The 23,272-nt window shown below is 35.7% G+C and overlaps 1 protein-coding gene across 1 annotated transcript in view; it reads left to right on the top strand.

Moving 5' to 3' along the window:
• UBE3C (ubiquitin protein ligase E3C) overlaps positions 1-23,038 on the top strand; it is an 81,325-nt gene extending 58,287 nt beyond the window's left edge. The window contains exons 19-23 of the mRNA XM_049798256.1: positions 3,811-4,023; positions 12,221-12,409; positions 12,507-12,573; positions 13,467-13,597; positions 19,115-23,038. Coding sequence (XP_049654213.1) covers positions 3,811-4,023; positions 12,221-12,409; positions 12,507-12,573; positions 13,467-13,597; positions 19,115-19,285 — 771 coding nt within the window. The 3' untranslated portion in view covers positions 19,286-23,038. The remainder of the gene's footprint in view (positions 1-3,810; positions 4,024-12,220; positions 12,410-12,506; positions 12,574-13,466; positions 13,598-19,114) is intronic.
• The last annotated feature ends 234 nt before the right edge of the window (positions 23,039-23,272 follow it).

Genomic DNA, 23,272 nt, shown 5'->3' with positions numbered 1-23,272 from the left:
CATGACTTCCTATCTGGATTTGTTGCTTTATGTAAGTCAGTTGGAGTTTATGGGACTGCAGGATAGAGACAATGAAGTCAAGTAAGTGGCTTGTTAGGAAAGTTGGGATCATGAACTCTCAGAATTCATCATAGAATGGCATTGGTCCCATAGGTGGCGACCATAAGCGTTAAAGGAAACTTGCCAAATACTTGAAGTTTGAGAAGAGATTAGTTTTAAAATACATGTTGGTTGAGCTTGCTGGCTTTGATCTCTTGAAGCAGTGAATGAACCGTAACTTCTGACTTAGTCAAACAGAAGTCACCTCCCTCCAAGAGCAAGCCAGTTTCTTCCATCAGCATTGTTGCTCATTGGCTGCTGGAAGGAAAAAAGAGGACTGCTGCTGTGGGGACACCATAACCTTATATTGTATTAAAGTACATATATAAGTATATTCTAACAGTGCAGCTTCATATTGCAGATAATTAATATGACAGCTCTGTAAGAGGTGGTCACTGTTCCCTTGCCTGTCACTGATGCTGGGTTCCTGCCTCCTTTATGTTGATGTTGCAGAAGGCCAGTTCAGTGGGCAGAAAACTAAGCTTAAAATCAGGTAACTTAGAGTTCCCCAAGACAATTCACTAAGGGAAAAAAGGGAAGGAGTGAATCTCCCCTTTTGGCCATTAGAGTAGCTGCAGTAAGAAAAATACCCATCAGGGTGGGCTTCCATGAGCCACTGGCAGTGCTAAGGTTGTGCTCCCATTGAAACTGGGTATGTTCCTACCCAGTTTCAGCCATAGCTGTGAGCTGGATCTGATTCTGCTTTGAATGAAAGCTCACCTTCAGTGTCTGTGCCATGTCCACCAACACCACCCCCCCCCCCCCACCACCACCCCCTAGCCCCAAAACGCAACGCTCCAAACAAAGCACAATTCATATAATCTGTAAATTTTGAACCTTATTCAGCATGTTGTAATGCTTGTGTAACCTCTTCTATACAACTACTCTACTTGCAACCAAACCCAGTTGAATCAGCAAGCTGATTTGTTACATTGCTCTGGCAGGAATGGGTGGAATCACAGCTTTTAGCAGCAACAGGTAGTTTGATCAGTTTATGCTGACTGAGAAACAGGGAAGTTAGGTGGAAACCGAAAAATAAAGTTTCAGTTTATTTAGTCCTGTTCAGTTGTATGCAGCATTTCTCAGCATCTTTGTACAATAATGAAGCTGTAATGGTGTAATTTACATCTTTGAAACAAAACCAAAGTTTATCGTGATTTTATTCCCACAGTTTTAGTGCATTTTTTCTTACACTTTATTAGGATAGATTGACTTTCAAACTAATTAAAACGCCACTGTTTGTCTTGTTTCCAAAAATACTTTGGTTTTAATATTGCAATCACTTAGCTAAGAGAAGAAGGAGTAATTAAAGTTATTCTGAAGTTGCACTGTTTAGTTTATTTACAAATGCATTATATAGTTTTTAGATGAAGTTATAAATGTTCACTTTGGAACTACCTGAAGATTAATAGTGATGCATTTGAAATGCATTATTTTTTTATTGATTCTTAATGTAGTAAATTACTGAAGTTATTTGGCAGCAAACAGAAATAGCCAGTGATGTTGTTCACATTTATTTTCCTGATAGCGTCACAATTTGCATTAATTGCATTGCAGCTGCACTCACTTATATTAAAAAGCTTCTACGATAATTAATCCTTTTTATTTCAAATCATTTTGGCACAATTTCTAGCAATAAACACTCATAAAAGACAGACACTTGAAAAATAACATACAAGTTTCTTCAATATACCTATTGCTGTTTTTTCCTGACAAGGAATTATTGATAGGCTTCTAGGAGCAAGTGTTGCAAGTGGCTAAGACTTAAGACCAGTTTGAAAAATGCTAAGTGGATTATTTTGCATAAAAAATAGACAGGTTTTGAATTTGTGTAATTAACCTGTGTTTAGAAAATACCTTGATTTATGTCTACATTTGTATTTCAGTTGCATACATTATGGAAATTTAATTTATAATCCATTTAGCTGATGTGATCATAGTTTTTAGTGCTATCATTTATTAGTCCTTGTATATTAAATGCTCTAAAGGCTTAAACCTGCCTGGTGTAAAAAATTACACCTCTACATTTACATTTTATGAGTCATAGATGGAATTCCATTTTAAATTCGGGTAGCTTTGATATATTTAAGGAATTACAATGGCTTTATTGTTACTAATGCAGGAACAGCAAACACTGACCTTATACATTGCAAATTAATGATTTATCCCTCTAGTTTGCTTTTAAAGTCAACTATACAAATGAGGATTTTGACTTCTACACCTTGAATAAATCATATAGCTCTAAATATAATGCACCCTTTGGCTTTGAACTCGTTATTCTCAATTCTTTCTGCAAGGTCTAACTCACCTCATAGAAATGTTCTTTCAAAAGTTTAAGGAATTGTGTATATTTTTCTTAACAGCTTTGTTGGAATACCGTTGAGTGGTTACAGCTACATTTATTATTCTTTCTTCCTTTTTTTGCTCATTGTGCTTCCTTTTCTAAGCTTGCAGCAGATGATGGAGGAATTCAGTTATGCCAAAACAGTGCACTTGAAGACTAAAAAGAGAACAAACAATGATATTATGTTGATGATGCCTTTTCTGATCAGCCTGGCAGTGATATTAATGATACTATAAAGATTTGCTTGTCATTGTTAGAGATGCTGATGGGGCAAACAAACTGGATAATAGGAAAGGCTGTGCACAGACAGCATGCTTTCAGGAATGTTTTCCTAAAGGCAATGGTCTTTTATTTTTCCTTTATTCATGTAGGCTTTCTTTAAATGATGTCATGTTTTCTCTTTGTAGCTCTTAAACTTCATCTCTCCTTTTGAGAGCTACCATAAGTACTCTTTTTCTTACAATCTTACTTATTATATGAAAAATATACAAAGTTGCTTTGCATTACATCAAAATGTGGTCATGCAGTAGGTCAACTGAGAGCAGAATTGCTGGAGTTTGTGCATTTTTGAAATTCTTGAGGAAACTCTCAGTTTACAGTAAATACACATTTTTCAGGAGTGCTGCATATTCAGGTCAGGTTCATTTTTGGTTCCGTAATCTTTTGACAGGTTTACCAGTGTCAGGCATAGGAAGTATTGGACATGATACATGTGTCCATACCAGTAATAAGTGGTAAGCTCTTGGCTTGGAAATTAGGATGGTTTGATGATGCCATTAAGCTGTAGAATTCACCAAAAATATGGAGCAATGAATCCGTATAACATGCAAGAGAACCGGTTTCTTTGGATTAGTTTAAAATGTACTGGGTTTACATAGGTATTTTTAAGGGGCAGACTATTTTACATGTAGCAATTGATATGAATGGAAAAATATTGCTTGTGACAATACTAATGGAGGTAGAGATACAAACTTTTTTTGGAAGATGTTCTTGATGCAGTTGCATTGTCCTTTGGCAAACCTTGCTCTTCTTGCCAATCTACGCAATTGATACACTTCCTGTTTGCTATCATACTTAGGACAAGAAGATTAATGACAGATAAGCAGTGACCTTACATTTTAAATCACCACATAATTAATTTGTAAAATTTGGGAGCTTGGTATTTCACAAGGATATTCAAATTTCAGACTTTGGATGAATATTTTTAAATTCATGCAGTAGCTGGGCTATTGCCACACCAGAAGATCGTATTCAAGCACCAAATTAAGAAGGAATTACGGAAAAGTTGAGAAATAGACAATAGTGTTCAGAATTCCTGCAGGTACAACAATAAAATTTAATGTGCTTTTAATTGCTTTGTTTTTCAGGCTCTTTATGAAAATATGCTGGTGGAGCTGCCATTTGCTAGTTTTTTCCTCTCAAAATTACTGGGGACAAGTGCTGATGTTGACATTCATCATTTAGCTTCATTAGATCCAGAAATGTACAAAAACTTGCTTTTTCTCAAGAGCTATGAAGGGGATGTGGAAGAACTTGGACTAAACTTCACTGTGGTAAATAATGACCTTGGGGAAGCACAGGTAAGAATGGTTTCTGCTTTTTTTTCTTTTATGTATGACTGATGAATCATTATTACCTCTACTAACTCATTTTTTAATTTAAAAGTGATAGGAAACAACTGTTAAAGGTGCTGTGTGTTGTGAGGCATCTGTAGGGTTTCTGAGTTAATATTTGGAGTAGACAATAACTAATTGTGTACTTAAAAAAATAACTTTTGATGATGACTTATAGGTCTGGTCTTTTAAGTAGTAAACTACAGTGATTATTTTCTAACAGTCATACATAAAAAGTTCTATTACCCAAGATAATTTCTTGAATAAAATATTTTACATTGTTTCTTTGATTGCACTTCAAATAATTGCAGAAGTTAGATGATATGTAAAATATAGAAGTACTGCCTGGTTTTGGAATCAGAGTTAGAAATCAGAATGGTTTTAAATAATAATAATGATGCTTTACTGTGTAATAAACATTGTCTCCTTTAGCTGTAATTTTCAAAGTAGAGGGCCTGAAGTTAGACCTTAATATTTTTTTGTTTGTTTGTTTGTTTGTTTTTTGTTGTTGTTTTTGTTTTTGTTTTTGAGGGGCTGAGACACCAGGCGAGTCAGAGGGGAGAAATGGGTGTTCAGTGCTTCTAAAAAGCAGTTAGCTAGGTCCTTAAGTATGAGTTTTTAATGCAATTGTACTGTATAATTTGATTATGGCTTTTATTTGCTCTGTTGTTGGTACTAAAGATCACTTATGCTCATAGTAGAAAATAAATGTCACAAGAGCTTGAGAAGTCTGCCTTTATGTGCTGATACAGTTAACCTCCTTAGTTAAAGGCTTTTGTATTGCTTCCTCTCTCATTTTTGAGGATTTAAAATTGTGTACTACTTATGGTCTACTTATACTTGATTATGGTATTTAATTAATAATTGCATCAAAAAAGTAGACTTGACCGCATTGTGACATGCAGCAGCATCTCAATTCAGCCTTGTTCCATGTGGAAGAAACAGACTATAAAAGGGAGTAAGCAGTTCTCTTGGTTGCCTGTTGGTCAGAGAAGCCTGGGACTACACACATCTACATCTCACAGAGGCAGCAGCACCACTGAGATGCAGCAGCTAGTCCTTGAAATTTTTGAGTTTTCAACTGCTGCTTAAATCATAGCAAGTTTGGTGTCCAAGACTTTGACTTCAACAGTGTCAGGCTCGGACTTTAACTTTACTCTTCTGTCATCCATTTCCTGTCATTCTGGAAGATCCCAAAACCTGGATTGCATTACAATTTTAAAATAGTATTCTCAGATTTGGGGTTCCTGAGTCTTACTGAAAGAGAGAGTCAACAATTGCCTGATATAAGTAATGTTTCATATTAAACATATGCCATGTATCATTTTTTTTTCCCCTGGGTTACACTCCAACTTCTGACCTAAACTGTCTTCAGAAAAACACTCAAAAACTTTAAATATAGGCACATGATACAGATGTATCAAAAAAGAATGTTCTTAGAGCGCCTACTCTATTGTACAATACTGTACAGTAGAGCACCTGCTCTGTTGTACCATGTGCTGTAAGTGACTGATACTGAATTGAGTTCTGTAGGATCCATGTGTTTGGTTACTAGGTTACAAAGCACACAAGATGGCCGTTTCCAATACAACCTAGGATTTTCTAGAGGGGAAAAAAAAGTTTGTTGTTTGTATTCCAAAGCCATTCATTTAAATGCACTTAAAGTAATAGTTTTGTTGATTGCACCTAATACAAATCCTGTTTAGTCTCTAATTAAAAAGGAAGAGGAGCTGCTATTTTCTGGAGAGGTTTTGGTTTCCATACTTCATACATCTACTGTGTATGTCCTTAAAAATTAGCCACACAAGTTAGAACCTACCTCAACAAGTAAGGTGGAAGGACATAGAATAGAGAAATAGCTTAGAAATAACATAAAAGGATATCCAAGTTGGAGATGTTGCCAGCTCTACATGCTGCAACAAAAGCTTGTGAAAAGCGCATTCTTGCCAAGAAGCCTAATTTGTTCGTTAAAATTCTCTAAGGGCTATGGCTAGTATTATCAAGACTTTTGATTTTTAATTGTTCTGCATAACTTTAAAAGGAAGATCAAATATAATAGTCAGTTTCTGAGTAACTAAATGAAATGTAAGTTAAATTAAATATTCTGATGCTGTTTTGCTATGTTTATACTTGGAGAGAGAACACTATCTATGAAATATTAACCATATTTTAATGAGACTGCATGTTAGTGTAGTTCAGCAGAACTTACTGGTTCTTGTCACTGCTTTCTGTGGTTTAATGCAACAAGTTACTTTTTATATTTCATTTCATTACCTTAATAATCCTCATACGGATAAATACATTTTGTCTGGTATTGGACTCATGTAACCATTGCATACTAATTAATTGTGTCAAGGTAAGGCTAATTCACTTTGGGAAAAGTGCTTAATTTGCACTCCTTATGTTGAATGTACATTATCTGTAGTTTTCAGCTAAACAACCACTTTAGTGTCTAATAAATTAGTGCCCAATAAATGCATCATAAATCTATCATTGTAAATAGCTATCCTCATGACAGTGTCCATCCAGCAATTGTGGCACAAAAGCATTATCTGCAATGAAAGACACATTCAAAAGGGGCTCTATTGCCTCTGTCAGTAGCAGAAGGTAGAAATTCTATTATCAGCGTATTGATTCCAATCCTGTAATGTGCTTTTAGATCCCATTAAACTATTGTCAAAGTGCATTCACCAGAAGTTGAAAAAGGTACTTAATAATTTGCACATTAGACCTGCTAATTAGGGGAGCTATGCCATCAACCTTATCTTCCAACCCCAAATAGCTTTAGCTTTTGATAAAGAATTATCTAATGCAGTGCTACCAGCCTAGATTTCAGCTGTTGGATCTGCTGCATAAAACGGTGGCCAATAAAAAGTCTCCGAAGAATGTCAGCCTATAGTTACAGGTGCCTTCAAGTAGCTGTGTCTATTGATTTTACTTTTCCTTTTATCTTGTAGATTAGATGGTGATAAAATGGTTATAAAATGCTAATAATAAGTGTAAGGTTAACAAATTCAGAAAATACCTCCTCTTTTCAGACCTCCCTTCCCCGTGCCCCCTCTCAATGAGGAAGGTGAGTTGTGTGGCTGTGCAAGGGAAGAGAGGAAGATTGAAATTTGTATTCCTCTTCCTTCAAAAATGTTAGATTCTGTACTCTGGCGAGTATTCTCAAACATTGAGTCTTGTGATTACATGGATTGGAAAAGTTGAATACGATCGGAAGACTCCACAATCAGAAGGCTCCATAAATCAAGTGTAGAAGCACAAATCCACAGAAAAGCACTATGATATATATGGCAGCAGTTTCTGTGAAATCAGTATAGTACATCATCTTTGGCTTTTTAAACAGATGTGAATGTCATTGTTGTTACTGAAAATATGTTGACTCACTAAAGGAGAGTTCTTTGCCTTGAAATTTCCCTGAGAGAAAATTTTGAAGCCTTAAAAATAGTTCTGAAAGTTCCTGTCTTGGCAACTTCTTTACTAGGACACAGTGGCTTACGTGAATTATTTGGAGGTTTTTCAGAAGCAAAATTTTTAATTTGAGGCTGATCATTCTCAGGCAGATTTGTAACACTTACAGCAAATGCATTCTTAGGCATTCAAATGCAATCTAGTACCTGGAACTCCTGCCTGAACATCTGGAAGGCAGATGACAGGGAAAGAAAGAAAACCTTTATCGCCTTACTTTCAGAATGGGGAAAAACTTCAGGGGTGATGTGAACAGAAGTGATCAGAGTTCAGGAGAAAAGTTAGAATATTTTCATCTGTCCTAAAACCAGTTTGTAAGAGTTCTTGACTATCTATAAAAGTGCTTTTTGAAATTGCACTGGAAATATATGTCTTACGTCTTCATACACAAAAAAAGAATACCTAGATGACAGGTCCCTTGTTCTTTCCTAAAGTATTTCCCACTTTACCCTCTAAATATTACCTTTTTTTCCATTAACTTGGGAAGCAGCTGCTACTGCCAGATCTGTGTGAGCAGCAGCTAGCAGTAAGTTTGTCTACCAACAGGCACTTGCTGTTTTCACATTGCCGTGATCACTTTACAGATAGACTTTGTGTGACAGATTATTATCAGTAAGCCAGAAGATAAATCTCCTGAATTCTGCTTGACAAATACTATGTTATTCACTGTTTTCCTGATTTTTGGTGTGTATTTATTTCATTATTATGCTAATGTTCAAAATAGTAGATATAACAACTCAAAATGATTGTTTGAACTGTTCACTTGAACTGCAACCATACGTAAAATAGATGTAATTTTTTTATTATTATTTTTACAAGCAGTGGTGGTTTTCTTAGATGAGAATATAAATGTAAGTTGATCACATTTTTTTTTAATATGTACCTGCAGAAACATATAATTGAATTTATAGCCAAGAAGACCCGAAGTGCATGCAACTGTAGTTCCGAGTGTATCTAACGTTCAGTCAGAAGCCTAATGCAATACTTCTGTCCACAGTACTAAAAAATGCAAAGCACATTTTCTTGCAGATTTTTAAAAACATGAGACTTTTTGATCCCATTTTGGTATTTCATTTTGAAGACATATTTTGTGAGTGTGGAATCAAATTCAGTTATCTATGGTATTGTCTGAATGATCTGAATACTTACCTAAATAATATGTATGATTTGATTTCTTTTAAAATATGTGATTTTGATAATGAACCAAGTTAAATGATTTTTTTCGTTTGTTTAAACTTAGATCTACAAAATAGAAAATAAGGTGATAACACAAGTCTGCACGTTCTGGGTAACTTTCTGTTCTTGCCCATCCTGTGTAACCTGTGTTGTTATCTTGCACCATCTAGTGGCAAAAATTGGATGGATAAAAATAAAAGTGCAATCTGATAAATCTTTTAAGATGTAATAAGTTGTGTTGTGGCCTTTTTGAAAAGGAACTCTTCCAACAATTATTCCTGACATTTAGAATTAAGTGGGAGTTGTACAATAGTTCCTTTAAAACGCCATGAAAACACTGAATGAGTAAAAAGTGAACTCCATTGACATTTACTATAGTTTTACTGCTACCAAGTGTTACTGTTTTCTGTCTTCTGTTTTACATCCATCTTAGCCTTTATGGCATAATATATTTATTATTCTGGCTACATTAGCCATTTTGTTTCAGACTGTGATGATACTTTGACAAAATGGTAATCTCACATTGATAAACTCTGAAAATGGATAGTTATAGCACTGGAAAACCCCAGGAAATTGGGTTAACTGAATGCTGTAGTCTTACTTGTGGCAATGCAGGGTTGTGGGGAGGAAGGAAGGCTACAGAAGTGTTGCTGGATCAGAAATCAAGGTTTGCTACTTAAAAATATAAAAATAAAAGGAACAATAGGATTTAAAAACATATTTTTTCCTATTTTCTAAAAAAAGTGGTCAAGAAGAGTACAACACATTCTTCCTGAAAATCAGAAAAAAATTATAGGGGGAGAGAATAGCTTTTACTATACAATACAGCTTTCCCAACATCTTTAAACAACTGTGGAGACAATACTATTATAATGCAAACATAAGCATAAATTAATCTATGTCCTGATCTCTGTTTGCTGACCTGCAGGGAAAGTTAGACGTTTTACTTCACCCAGTGCTGGGATGAATCTTAAAACACAGCGGTTTTCTAGAACACCCTGCCAGTAGTTCCCTTTTGCTATTTTAGGAACTTAGTTCAAGCATCTTTTTGTGTAAATACGGAGCTCATAGAAATTATTGTACACAAATGGAGTAATAACTATTAGTTGATTGTTGGTGTCTGTATTCTTAAGAGAAGCTTGGATGAGTTAGTTGATACAAATAGGCTTTAATATGGCCAAATTCAGTGTGTCCATACCTCAAAGAGAGGAATTGTATTTGGTGAAGTAGTGACAAAAGAACAAGTAATTATGCAGTTCAAAGAAAATTTGTAAGTGAGCAGATAGCAAAGTATTAGTAGTGTTGAGGTTTCAGCGGCGATCTGTTCATGTGGAACATCATTGGTAGCTCTGATCCTGTAACACCAAAGAGAACAGGAATTTAAATAACAAGTGAGGGAAAGCTTTCTGATCTTGTTAGGTTTTGTAAAAGGGTATTTTATAGGAGGAAATTAAAGGAACTTATTTTAGTTCAGTGAAAAAGTCTCTGGGAAGATTAATGAGGTTGCTGGCCGTAAGTAATACATCATGGATATAATTGAGGAGGAAGGAAAGAGCTGGTTAAGCTATCGGACAATATTGAAATAAGAGCAGCAGGTATGAACAAACTCTGCCCATTAGACTTGAAGTGGAGATTAGAATGTTTCTAATCATTAGATGAATCCAATTATTGACTAACTTTCCAGTAACAATAGCAAAGCTACTATAGTGGGATAAAAAAGTACATTCCTAGACCGCATTGTTGCCTGCAGTAGCGGAGGAGAAAGCTTAGCAGCGCAGGGGCCCCTTCTCGTCAGGTGTTTCCACTGTGGTATGGATCACGTCCCATACTCTATTAATGCTCCTTATGGACTTTATCAGTAAAAATATCCTCACCCTTGAGCCAGTCAGTGGCACCAGGTACTACCTGGTACTACTGGCAGTTAGTACTACCGGCACACAGACATGGTGGAGTATTGATGAGGTTTTTTAATGGAGGTGTAACAAAAGCAAGAAGCTTGCAGCTGAAGGATTGAAGTGGGACGTAAGACATATTTTTAACACCTATTGTAATTCAGGTTGTTGTAGCTTATCAAGGAGTACTTCATCACATGGAGTCTTTACACCAGGATTGCCTGTCTCTCTAAAAAATGTGCTCTAACTCATCTGTGGATTTATTGAGTTAAATACAGGAATCTCTAGACAGAATCCACTGGCCTGTGTTATCTGGGAGGTCAGATTCACAGCTCTTAATGTTCTCTTTTGGCCTTAAAAAGCTATGAATCAAGTAAAAATCGGAATGCTCAAAAGCACTGTGAATTTTTAATCTTACCATTTTGTGTTTTGCGTAGTGCTAGAACAGTTCACATATTAGGTAGCATGTTACAAAAGAAGCTATTCACTTGTTTAATTCTCTGTGCTTTAAAGGTGTGATCGTTACCGCAGACGGAAATGCACAGTTGTTTTAAAAAAAAGAATTAAAAAATTGCTGACTCGACTGTAGAAAAGCAAACTTTTTTTGGAATGGTTCAGAAGGTGACAGTATCTCAGCTTTTCAGGTTTTTTAATCCTCTTCTTAGTACTCTAATAATCTCTTCCAATTGGGCTGCTACTCATCAAAATTAACCTCATGCAGTAGAAAATGTAAAGGTCTTTAGTGTTTTAATAACAACTACCTTTGATCCTAGTTTATATATTAATGCAATTACAGTATCTTTGGTTTTGGGGTTTTTAAGTACAAATTCTTCCATGATCAGGTATCTTGGTGTACTTGAAGGACAAAAGCTAAGCTTCTCTGTAGAAAAACAAGGTTTAGGCTTGATTTTTTTTTTTGTTCGTCTGGGATTTTTTTACTTTTGTTGAAAGTACTGAGCATGTATAACTTGGATTTTCAACAGTAAGAATTGTGAATGCTTATCATTCTGTAAATTAGGCTTGTATCAGAATCTTAATTTTGACTCAGCAGACATTGCTTTTACCCTAATGTTGATCCTGCAGAATTCACCATCACCAGTTAGAGAAGAGCCTAGCCCATCAAGCACAGCTTTTCTGATCCAACTGGAAGGAGAGCGCTCTGTGTGAGCTTGGTGCTTATACAGGCTACTCTCTCTTCCAGGGCATTTAATAGCATCAGTGAAGCTAGGGGCGAGCTTGCCAAGGGTAAGATTTTCGCCTCAGTTTCTGTCTGACTTGCAGTGGTGAATTTAGTATTACATGCTGTCTCCTATAAAAGAACTCTGACTTTGCTGAATCCGCTTTCTGGTAATAAACCACAGGGCCATGCACTCAGCTGCATTAGCAGCTGGAGGTCTAGGTCTAAAAACTGAATGTCTAGAGTGTGCTTTTATGAGTAAACAGAAAAAACCCTACCTTTATAACTTGTCATAATCTTTTATCTTATTTTGAGGTGAATATTCTTCACTATATTCTAGTAAGCTTCAAATATATACCTCACTTACTAGAATGTTTTTCAGTTCAATTTTACGGTTACAGCACACAATTAAAGTTTACCAAGGTGATGAAAATTGTTATGTTTATAGGTGGTTGAGCTGAAGCCAGGTGGAAAAGATATTCCTGTTACCAGCGCTAACCGAATTGCATACATCCATCTGGTGGCAGACTACAGGTTAAACAAACAAATTCGACAGCATTGCCTTGCCTTCCGTCAGGGACTGGCCAATGTTGTGAATCTTGAATGGCTTCGAATGTTTGATCAACAGGAAATACAGGTATTTCTGCTTAAAACTGCAGAAAACAATTGCTTTAAACAGAAATAAATGCTAATTTCTCCCTGTAATGTAACTGTCTAATTTCCTTCACTATTAGGTTCTGATTTCTGGTGCCCAGGTTCCTATTAGTTTGGATGACCTTAAATCTTTCACAAACTATTCAGGTAAGCATATTTTACTTAAATAAAAAAAATATGTTATGACTGACTCAGAAGTAAATAAACTTGCTTTTTATCCTAGCTTTTAGAACAAAGTTGTAGGGTCATTCTTGTTAACTTTGGTTGTTAACTTTGGCCAAACTCTCTAGACAGGCCTGAATTTTGGAAGATTGGGTGAAATTGCAACCTAATTTTATAAATGCTGGGAAATATAGGTATACAGTTTATTTTATTCACACACTTAAGTACAAGTTTATAGCTGGATAATTAAAAACTATGTAATTCCTTTTCAAAATGGGTGTTAGTCAATGTTTGTGTCTGGTTGCCCTGAAAATAAGTCTGCAAATGACTTTGGGATAGTTGTTTCTACCACCGCATTCAGATACTTACCATTTCTCAGACAGCCTGAAGAGAGAGCTCGTATTTTTTCCTTGTGAGAAATGTAAGGTATCTTGCTTCATTTTTCCCTGCATTTATCATGAATGTAATCAAAAAGTAGCTACTATATCATCAGTTCACATCTGAACTTATCTCAAGGTAAGTTGATGCATTAAATAACATCCTGAGTCTTGCAGATTTTGCAGACTCTTGGAGTAAAGGTAGTAATCCAAAGTTACTAGGTAAATGCTAAACTAAATATAATGAATTTAAAATAAATAGGATTAGGTGAAGAAAACTGCAGTTAAGAAGCTGAGGGAGATAGTAGCCACAGGTAAGCAATGAATGAGAAACTGAAAATGCAGTGATCAAAGAGATCTGTAGATACTGGCAGTCAGCATCATAAGCCTGCTGATTATAATATTTTCCCCAAGCTTTTCAAGATTGATACTAGGTTTTCTGAAGAATGTATTTCTTACATAAAACTATTCTACCTATAAATCATTTAAATCTCATTATAGGTGGCTACACAGCAGACCATCCTGTAATTAAAATATTCTGGAGAGTTGTAGAAAGCTTCACTGATGAAGAGAAACGCAAACTACTCAAGTTTGTAACAAGCTGCTCTCGACCGCCTCTTCTGGGGTTTAAGGTATATATCTTCCTGACTTCCTGGCAAGTTTTTGTAAATACTACAGGCTATGATACAAGCTTTTCTTGTCTGTATGACTTTACAATTTGAGAAGAATGTTCCTCTGTGACTACAGAAACAGTTTTGATGTTTGCATTTGTATGTATAATGACTATAGTTTTAAAATATTCGATGAAATGTTGTTCTGTTGTTTTCTATTTTAACTGCAAAATTTGATAAGCCTACAAACCCATTGGTTAGAGCGCTTACTCTTTCTCATGGAAGATCCTTGCTACCATTTCACGTTACTGAACCCAAGCAGTATTGCTACCAGTTTCAAGGAACAGGTTGAGTTAAGAATAATGTCTTTTAAATCAGGCGAAAGAGGATTTGGGATATAAAAGCAGCTATTAAATTTGAACCTCTTAAATTAACCATTTGAAGTGGGAGATGCATTGTGTTTCCTTCTAGTTACCACTTACCTGCTTATAGGGTCACAGGTCATTACCCTTTGTATCTAAATATTTTGCTGCTGTCTTTAGATTGCTATTGACAGTGAAGCTTAAGTATGAAGAAAACTTTTGTCCACTGCTTATAAAACTAAAGAGAGGCTGAGGCAAATTGAAAACATTTTGAAACTAAATTCTGAGGATATTCTACCCATGAATTTCAGCTGGGCTGCAAAATTCTGGCTAAGAACTGGCCATGGACTTAATTGCCTCTAAAATGTGGGAACTTTCAATGCTTTTCTGTAGGAAAATAAAAGAATAAATTGTTTCATAGCAACACCATCACCTTTAGTGCAGTGGTCAACAGTATATTTACTGTTGTACTACTTAGTAAAATTAATACAATGGTGGGCTTATGTGGAACAAATAGAGGCATTGCATCATCCAGTTCCTTACAAGTAAGAATAAGATTTGTTGCCAAACAAAGTTTGAGTATGTGTACTTAATAAATTCTCACATTATAAGGTACTGTGGTACAATATTTAATTAACAGTGGATAGTAACTAATTTCCTACATTTATTAGGTAAAACAGGTAGATGCACCCATAAGAAATGAATGCAGGTATTGTGTAAGTCCTGAAGGTTTATTAGCTGTTCTGTAAAATAAGTGGTGTTGAATGAACATTTTCTCATTATAAAAATACTTCAGGGACAGATACTAACATTTTATATAGGAACAAGGAATTCAGATACACTTAATAGAGTCTGGAGGTGGAAACAACACACTTGGAATTTTGCACAATTTTTTCTTGAATATTACTGTGGAAGTTCATTCTGGTGGGTTTTTTTTTTGGGGGGGGGGGGTGTTTGGTTTTTTTTATCAGCATTTAAAAAAATACTTGAAAGGCAAATGCTAGAAGAATTTCTTCTCAGCTCTAGGAATTGGGCCCTTTCTTGTGATGTGGCCTGAGGGTGACACATGTTAAAGATGTCAGAAGTAAAAAATGAAACAAAACCCCCCACCTTCCTCTTTCATGCACACAACTTAGATTTTTGTAGTACTTATCACTGTTTTTTTCATATTGAATTAAACAAAATTAATTTTAGAATTTTCAAACTTCTGATTAATTTTTTAAAAAATACAGTTTTTCTCTGCAAAACAAACAAGACGACACTCCAGTATTGAAATCACAGTGGTCTCAGACACAGACCTCTGACACTTGAATGATTTAAAATACATAAAAGCATACATGGGTTGTGATACAGTAGTATGTGGATCACTTGCGAGGGGTGATGGAAGAATGCTCCCAGTAGTGTAAACAGTGGTTTTTTTCCAGGCTGCAGAGCGATTTTGGAGTGGAAGAGTTGTTTCTAGTGCCACATTCTGCAGGGAAGCACGGCCCTTTTCCCTTGACTTCCATCTATCCTGTTATACTGCAACTTCACGTTCTCTTCCCTCTTCAATCCTTTTGTTTATTTTCCTATTTCTTTGTAAGCTGATACGGGTATGCAGCACTGCCATTGCAGTGTGTGATCATTTAAACCTCCCTTTAGTACAGTTGTTCTGTAACCCTCTGTGCAGTCTCACCCTCTGCACAATCCCTTCAGCTGCTGTAGCAAGTGCTGTGTGGTGCTGTTAGCTTGTGGATAGGCAACGTATCTTCAATATCTATAATATATAGCTCAGTTACACTCCTTTTATAGGCACCTAGGAGAGGAATTGGCACTTTCAGTCGGTAATTTGTCTGCTCCACATGTCTACTTCAGGATGAAATGAATCATGTCTTAGGCTCCACAAAACGTACTTACCAGATCCCCTTCAACAGAAAAGAGTGTCTGGGGTGACTAGATTTGGATATGGAGACAATGGAGATGGCTGTTTAAACACAGGAATCCTACCTAGGATATTCATTGATTGATTTGTGTGATTGATTATTTAAAAGCCTGCAAGCATTTCTCTTAAACGCTCCAAGTCCATGTGAGTATCACTCTACCATACTCTTAGCAACAAGCAGGATTTTATAGGACAGTGGGAAGAACAATTAGAAAACTGTGGGGTGAGACCAAGATAGAACAGTGCACATCAGTCATGTAATAAAGGGAGAATTGGGAAACAATTGTATGGAAACAAAGTAAACAGAAGTCTCCATTTGTTGTCATCCTTTTTAATTACAAGGGGAGAGGAAGAAATGCAGATGTAGCTACCCAGCTTCGAGGTAGCCAGTGTGACATTTGAAGAGATGGAGGAAGTGAATCAAAAGTCTAAAAACACTAAGGCTGACCATGACACATTAAAAAGAAGCCAAATGTGGAAAGCTGAAGTCTGTGTGTGTACTTGGGAGATAGGCCCCAGCCTGTCTTTAAAATACTTGGCTTGGAAAAAATGGAAGTTAAATTGTCATCAAATTTTCAGCATGATAGCAGTAAGTTAAAAGATTAATTCACTGTACAATGGACTTGTGAGCTCAGCCACATGTAACAGTCTTGGCAACGGAAAGCAGAGTGAGAAGGCATTACTGCTGCTTTGCTGGGCAGCGCTGAGCGGGAGTTCAGTCAATACTTGCATGGTGCTTGCAGTAGGATCTTGTTAACGTGGATTTACCAACAAACGAGGGTTTTGCCAAAAAAGGAAGTAGGTAACTGGTATTGTCATCGGCAGTAATGTCTTGGTAGCCTGTGACAGTGTGGTGTTTAGAGCTTTGAAGTTGAAGCTTGTGAAGCTGCAGGAGAGCCGAATATTATTGGCCAAATAACTGTCTGAATATGTTGATGGTGGACATTCACACAAGGTATCTTCAAAATCTATTTACAGTTTTAATATGTGGACTGTATTTTGCTGAGGGGAGCACATTTTCTGGTTTTCGCTCTGCAATGTTCTGTACACTTTATATTGTGGGACCTTCACGTTTCCTTAAAGTTGGTGCCTGTTAATTTAAGATAAGGATATGTCTTCACATTCATAGCTTATAGATAGCACAGTCTAGCTTTGCATCATTTAAAAATCTTAAACTTTCACTGCCAGATTCAGACTCAGAATAACATTTAGTAAAGCTAATTAAAGTTTAATAAGTTTAATAAATGTGATTGCTACAGACAAAAAAAAATAATCATTAAAGCATGGTTGAAAATTGTTAAGTTCCAATCAGGTCACATAATAAATTGACGATACTTTTCACTTCCAAACTATTGCAGTTTCCTGCTGTACAGTATTTAATTATGCAACAAATGGTGCCCTTGGCATGACATTTCAATTTAGAACTTCATTTTTCCATTTTTAAAGCTAAAGTAGGGGAATTCAATTAGCATTTTGAAAGGAACACTAAAAATGCAGCATTTTAGCTATGAAATACTTTTAAGGCCTCCATTTGAACAATAATTTAACTTAGAATCTCATTGACCTTTTGCCTTTGGAGCTGGGATTTTTTTCCAGTTTCTAAAATCAGAACTGCTTTACCTCAGGCAAGCATTTGATAAAATGAATACTTTCTTGCCAGCAAAAGCAGTGCTTTAGAGGTAAAAAATAAATATATTTTTCACTATACTCTTTCTCAGAAGAAGAAAAAATCAGATATTATTAAAACAATTAAATATTACATACAAAATATCTTAGAAGTCTGTTCCTCAGATCAATAGCTATCACATCAGAGGAACAATCAGGGTTTAACAAGTTTATATCATTACAGACTCACTATGCACATCAGTATCATCCCAGTAACAGCTGAGTGACTTTATAATCACTCTGTGAAGAAATACAAAGTATAATTGTTTTAAATAAAATTAGATTTTTATTTGGAGAATATAAATTACTTCTTGGTTCAGAGTTCTAGACCATGGTAGTGTAAATACTTGCTTAATCTTACATGTGAACAGATCCACTGAAGTCATTAGTACTGTTTGTCTTGAAATTCATAAATTGTAGGCTTGCTGAAAGATTAATTTAGACAGAAATCCCTTTAGGGCAAGAAATGCCTTTAACATTGTATCAGACAATTTTAACAAAGAATATATGAAATATACGATCGTATATGGTGGTGAGGAGAAGGAAAATGATGGCTTGATACTCATCCACTTGAACTTATTTTGTATATCTGGGGTATGCTAACAAACTAAAGCTCTAGAAGGAAAACACTGAAAGGGTATGTTTGATCATAGTTTTTTATTTGTTTGGGATTTTTTTTTTGGTGTCACAGAAATAAATTGATGTAGTACTGTAGTTTTATAAAATTTGTTCTTAGATCTGGTCACTTACTCATGCTCTCCTCAGAGCATCACTTTAACATGATAAGTAAATGCTCGTGTAGAATTGTGCGTAAAACTGGAATACTTTTGAACTCGTAACAGAAGAATGTTGTAACTGGCATAGCACATCACTTCATTAGCTAGAGCAAAATTGCCTTTATTGGGATTTTTGTGTATACAGAAACAACATCTTCCCTGCTTGGAAGGAAGAAAACAACTCGGAAGAAGCTGTGTCATTATACAATGACAAATACTGTATGTCATTCAAACATGATAGAACATGCTTCTCCATTTACCTCCATTACTGCTAGCGGTCTGTTGTTCCCTGTGTTCGGCATGTATTTCACTGTCAGAAAACTTCAGTGTAGCAGGAAGCCATCATTTTCCTGTTCCTACAGAATAAACAGCATCCATGGGCATTTGGGAGGCTTTGTAAGGAGGAGAGTCTGAAGTTGAGAGTCTCAGTTGTTTATCCCAAACACAGCAAAAAAATTCTTGCATGCTGCTGTATTATTTTTCCATTTTGTGTTTCACCGTTTTTGTAGCATCATAAATTTGCAGAGTAGAGTGTATGAACAATAACAAATAATTATTTTTTTCCTTAGAACCAAATAAATTGCTTTGTGTTTTGCAAATTAATGGATCTTGGTAGGGACAAGGTAGAGGGAGGCACTACGCAACTCAAGAGTGCTTTTGGGACCACCAGGAATGAAAGAAAATGCCGTTTGAGTATGTCATTGTGACAGGTTTTAATGTAATGATTTATTTTCTAGAAATCTGTGCCAGCTGTTACGGGGTAGGTTTTGGCTTGTGTGTATTTTTTGATGTTTTTTTCTGTTGCATTTTTCAGGAGTTATATCCTGCATTTTGCATTCACAATGGAGGATCTGATTTAGACAGACTACCTACTGCCAGTACCTGCATGAACTTGTTGAAGCTTCCTGAGTTTTATGACGAAAATCTTATGCGAAGCAAGCTTCTTTATGCCATTGAATGTGCTGCTGGATTTGAATTAAGCTGAGTCAAACTGATGCTTATTTGGATGATCTGCAGAGGAACTAACCAGTGCCTACTCTATAAGCAGCACCCATACCCAAGCAGTTTTAAGGGAATTCTATCTAGATTTCTGCAGCTCTTGTGTCTTATCAAATGCCCTGAAATAGGTTTCATTTTTAAACATGGTTTCTTAGTTAGCTTTCATTAATTAATACTACATTGACACTGCTTTATGATTCAAAACAATGAATGCTGTGTGCAGCGTGGCTGTTGTCTGTGTTTATGTGAGGAAAGAGCACATTTAAAGAACAGTGACATCTCAGTGAAATTAACCAAAGATGAAGCTTTGGCTTTGTGCTGTTCAAACATAAATAATTTCACGAACTGGCAATAAAGTTGTGTACCATGCAGCGCGTTGGGATGAGACAGGGCTAACATCCTGTAATTAATCTTTTAGATGGAAGTGAAGCAGATGTTTGCAGATATCCCAGAACTGAGAGGATGGAAGTACTCGTTACTGATAACCTAACATCTTTACTTACGTTGTAGAATTGTTTACAAATCATAGTTGTTGCAGAACTGATTTTGTTTTATACTACCTTCTCTCAAGATGGTAGGCACTGAGAGAAAACTTTCCTAATACTCCTTTTGTGCTTTCCGAAATACCTTGGAGAAATTGGATTCGCATTATTTTAAGTTCAATCTTCGGCTGCGTCATTATCACTTGAACACTGTCGTGAATGGGTGTGACTATCCATGTTTTCTCTGTTCTGTTTCTGTCTTTTGTGCCTGTACAGATTTTTTTTTTTAAATGTATCAGACTCCTATTGCATACACAGTACATACAAAAGTCATCACTTTGGAAAAATATACATGTAACAACTATTAAAATTATTTGAACCAAAGTTACCAGGCTTTATCTTTTATATTTGAAGCCTGTGGTGTTCACATTCCTTTTCTCTACCATTTCTTTCCATCTTAAATACCATATCTGTGCCGCAGACACTGGTCAAATTCATTATTTTTTTGTGATTAAACAGCTTTTATATCCATCTGCCTGCAGTATTTCTGCTAAGAAAAGTGGGTGGGAATATGCTGCTTAATATAATTTGATATCTGGGAAAAAATTTGCTTTCATATGGAAGGAACTGTTCCCCTGGTAGTAGGCACATCGTTGGGTATTCGTATGCAAACTGCAGTCAGTTTAAAAAAGGAATTATAGTTCAAACTGTAAGATTCATAAGAGCATCCCTCTGAAATTTAGTTTTATATTTTAAATCATCAAAATTTACAATCAAATTTGTATTCATCTCTTATGCAGAAAAATACTTTGCTGTTACTGGAAGCCTCTGTTTGATTTCATATTTAATAAGCAGTAACCAGCAATATCCTTTTACATGTGGGGAAACTGAGTGATTTTAAGATGTTTACTAGTAACCATATAAAAATGTATAATTTCTTAATTTGGGTAAGAAATGAAGTGTTAAAATACTATTTGTAGTCTTGATGTACAGAAATAAAACGATTGGTTTTCTTTTTGGTTTTGCTTTAGGCTTTTTATTTATGTTAAATGTTACATACCCAACCTATTCTTTATCCCAAAATTCTTTTCTTGTATATTTTTCTACATAAATTATGGAACTTGTAAAGAAGTTGAAAAAGAGATCAGTAATAGTGGAACTGTCTCCTAATCACAAAACCTGAACACTTCTTTTAGATAGCATTATTTATTTTAGAACCTAATGCTTTAAATATTTTGAAATTATTTTTCAATTCCATTGTTTTGCTACATCGGGTAGTGTTGTGTCTGTATTTTGTAAAATTAAATTTAAATTTTCTATTAAATGCTCATATTTTGAAGATTGTGTTGGAGTCATGCCAAGTAATCATGACTGGTAATGTACGCTTTCTGCTTTTGTAAAAGGAGACAGTGCACACTATTCCTGTCTGTTACCATGAGTGCAAGTTCATCAGAGAGGGTAGGCTGGGGGTAGGTGGGAGTTGCAGATAGGTGTGGTCATGTAATGCCAAGACTGACACCGCTGCAGAAGACTTCAGTAGAGAATTTGAGTTTGCTGAAAATACTCTGACTTTTTATTTTTTCAGTATGTAGTACTCTGTGATCTTGTTTTATATCTTCTGTACATTAAGTATGAAATTCTGACATACTCAAGTCAGTGGGATGGTAGCCTAGTTTTCAGTCTGCAGGTAGTCAGTTGAAAATCTATGCTGCAACAGCTTACACTTTCAGTATCCAGACTGCAATAAGAAGAGGGTAGGGCTTTCCTTTGGCAACGACTGCTTTAAATTCTGAATGTCAACTGTTTTTGTATAGTCAAGATGAAGCACGAGTCCCTACTTTTCAATGATCTATTGCTGGATATTTTAAGGAGCAGGAGATAAAGGTATGAGAAATAATACAGGTATAGTTAGTCACGTCCTGAGGAGCTAGGTGGTCTAAATGATCTCTTGTAGCTCTGCCGTAGCAAGAATTGTTTATATATGAAAATGGGTTTTCTGTTTTTTAAAAGAAGAGTGAACTCTCTCCCAGTTGTGATGCTGCCAGTTTAGGTAGGCAGAGGCAGGAAGCACTTGCATGCAAGTAACCTGAAATATTATTGTAGATTTTGATCATCAGAATTATAGCAGTAATAATTATGGGTTTGGAGTTGTTTTCTGTGCAAGACAACCCTTCCTTAAGTCAATTTCAGTGCTTCAGTGTTTTGTCCTACTTCAGTACTTGCATTTTGAAAAATGATAGCATTTTCTGTTTGGTTTTTGTTTTCAAATGATTTTTGTTTTATAATTTTGTAACCTGTTCTAAAAATATTTTTGTCAAGGTTTAACTTTATAATGGAAGAGGTTGCAAATTCTTCATCTCTCCAAAGTTAAAAGGCATAAAAGTGGAATAAAAAAATAAAAATAGGACTTGGTCTGTTTAACCCTGAGAATTTTTCTGGATGTGGGTTTAGTCTTACTAGCTGGAAATAAAAGCCACCAACAAACCAAACCAAACCAGAAATGACTGGCCTTGTTCCTTAATCTCAGCTGTCTTCTGTCATGGTCCTGAAAGCTGGACTTGTATAAATTTCACAAAACTCACTCATGATTTCTAGGGAGAATTTATGTCTACAGAAGGGGAAAGATTTGGCTCCAGTTTCATGTGTAAACACTGAGCTGACAGAAGTTTGATTTGAACAACAAGGATTTCTTCAGTTATTTTTGTGTGTGGTGCTCCATAACTAAAAAAAAAAAAGAGCTTCCTGATGCTATTAGTAGCAATGTGGACAGGTTTTTTTGGCATTACTTGAGTAATCTAGCACAAACGTCCTAATTTGATCTGTGAAGGGCTTTGGAATTCAAAGAAAACACTTTAAGGAGTGCAGTGAGCTCATGCTAAATTTCAGGTTAAAGCAAAACCTGTTTGTTAAATGCCAGTGAGACAGCACATACTCTTTTCACCACTGAAAAATAGTACAGCACAGAAACAAAAAAGGAAAAAAACACGAGAGCTGTTTTTCTTGGAATGTTTTGTTGGAGCTGTAATTTTTTTTGTATTTATAATTATATGCAAAAACTTTAAAACATTTGCTCATATACATGAATCTGTGTTAATAATGGTTTGTGATGTAAATGCTTGTTACTATTTTTTTTTCATGATGCTTTGCCTGTCAGTGAAGGAGAGAAGAAATGAACATGGTCTGTAAAACTGATCAGGATATCTATATTTTTATTGACTTCTGCTTTTGTGAATAAAATAATTTGAGTTTTCTTGAAACTTTGCAGAAACACTCTTTTTTTTCGGTTCCCCCCCTCTCCCCAGTAAATTTGGCATTCTCGTGCTAAAGATTGATAATACTGGATAGGTTCTAAAAGAGAAGCTAATATTAACTGTTCATTGGTCTTGAGGTTACTACTGTTGAAACAGGCTGCCCAGGGAAGCGGTGGAGTCACCGTCCCTGGAGGCATTTAAAAGACGTGTAGATGCGGCCCTTAGTGGTGGACTTGGCAG

This window comes from Accipiter gentilis, chromosome 4, assembly GCF_929443795.1.
Source record: "Accipiter gentilis chromosome 4, bAccGen1.1, whole genome shotgun sequence".
NCBI classification, from domain to species: Eukaryota; Metazoa; Chordata; class Aves; order Accipitriformes; family Accipitridae; genus Astur; species Astur gentilis.
Note: the sequence above shows the minus strand (reverse complement) of the source record. Positions and strands in the feature narration are given on the sequence as shown.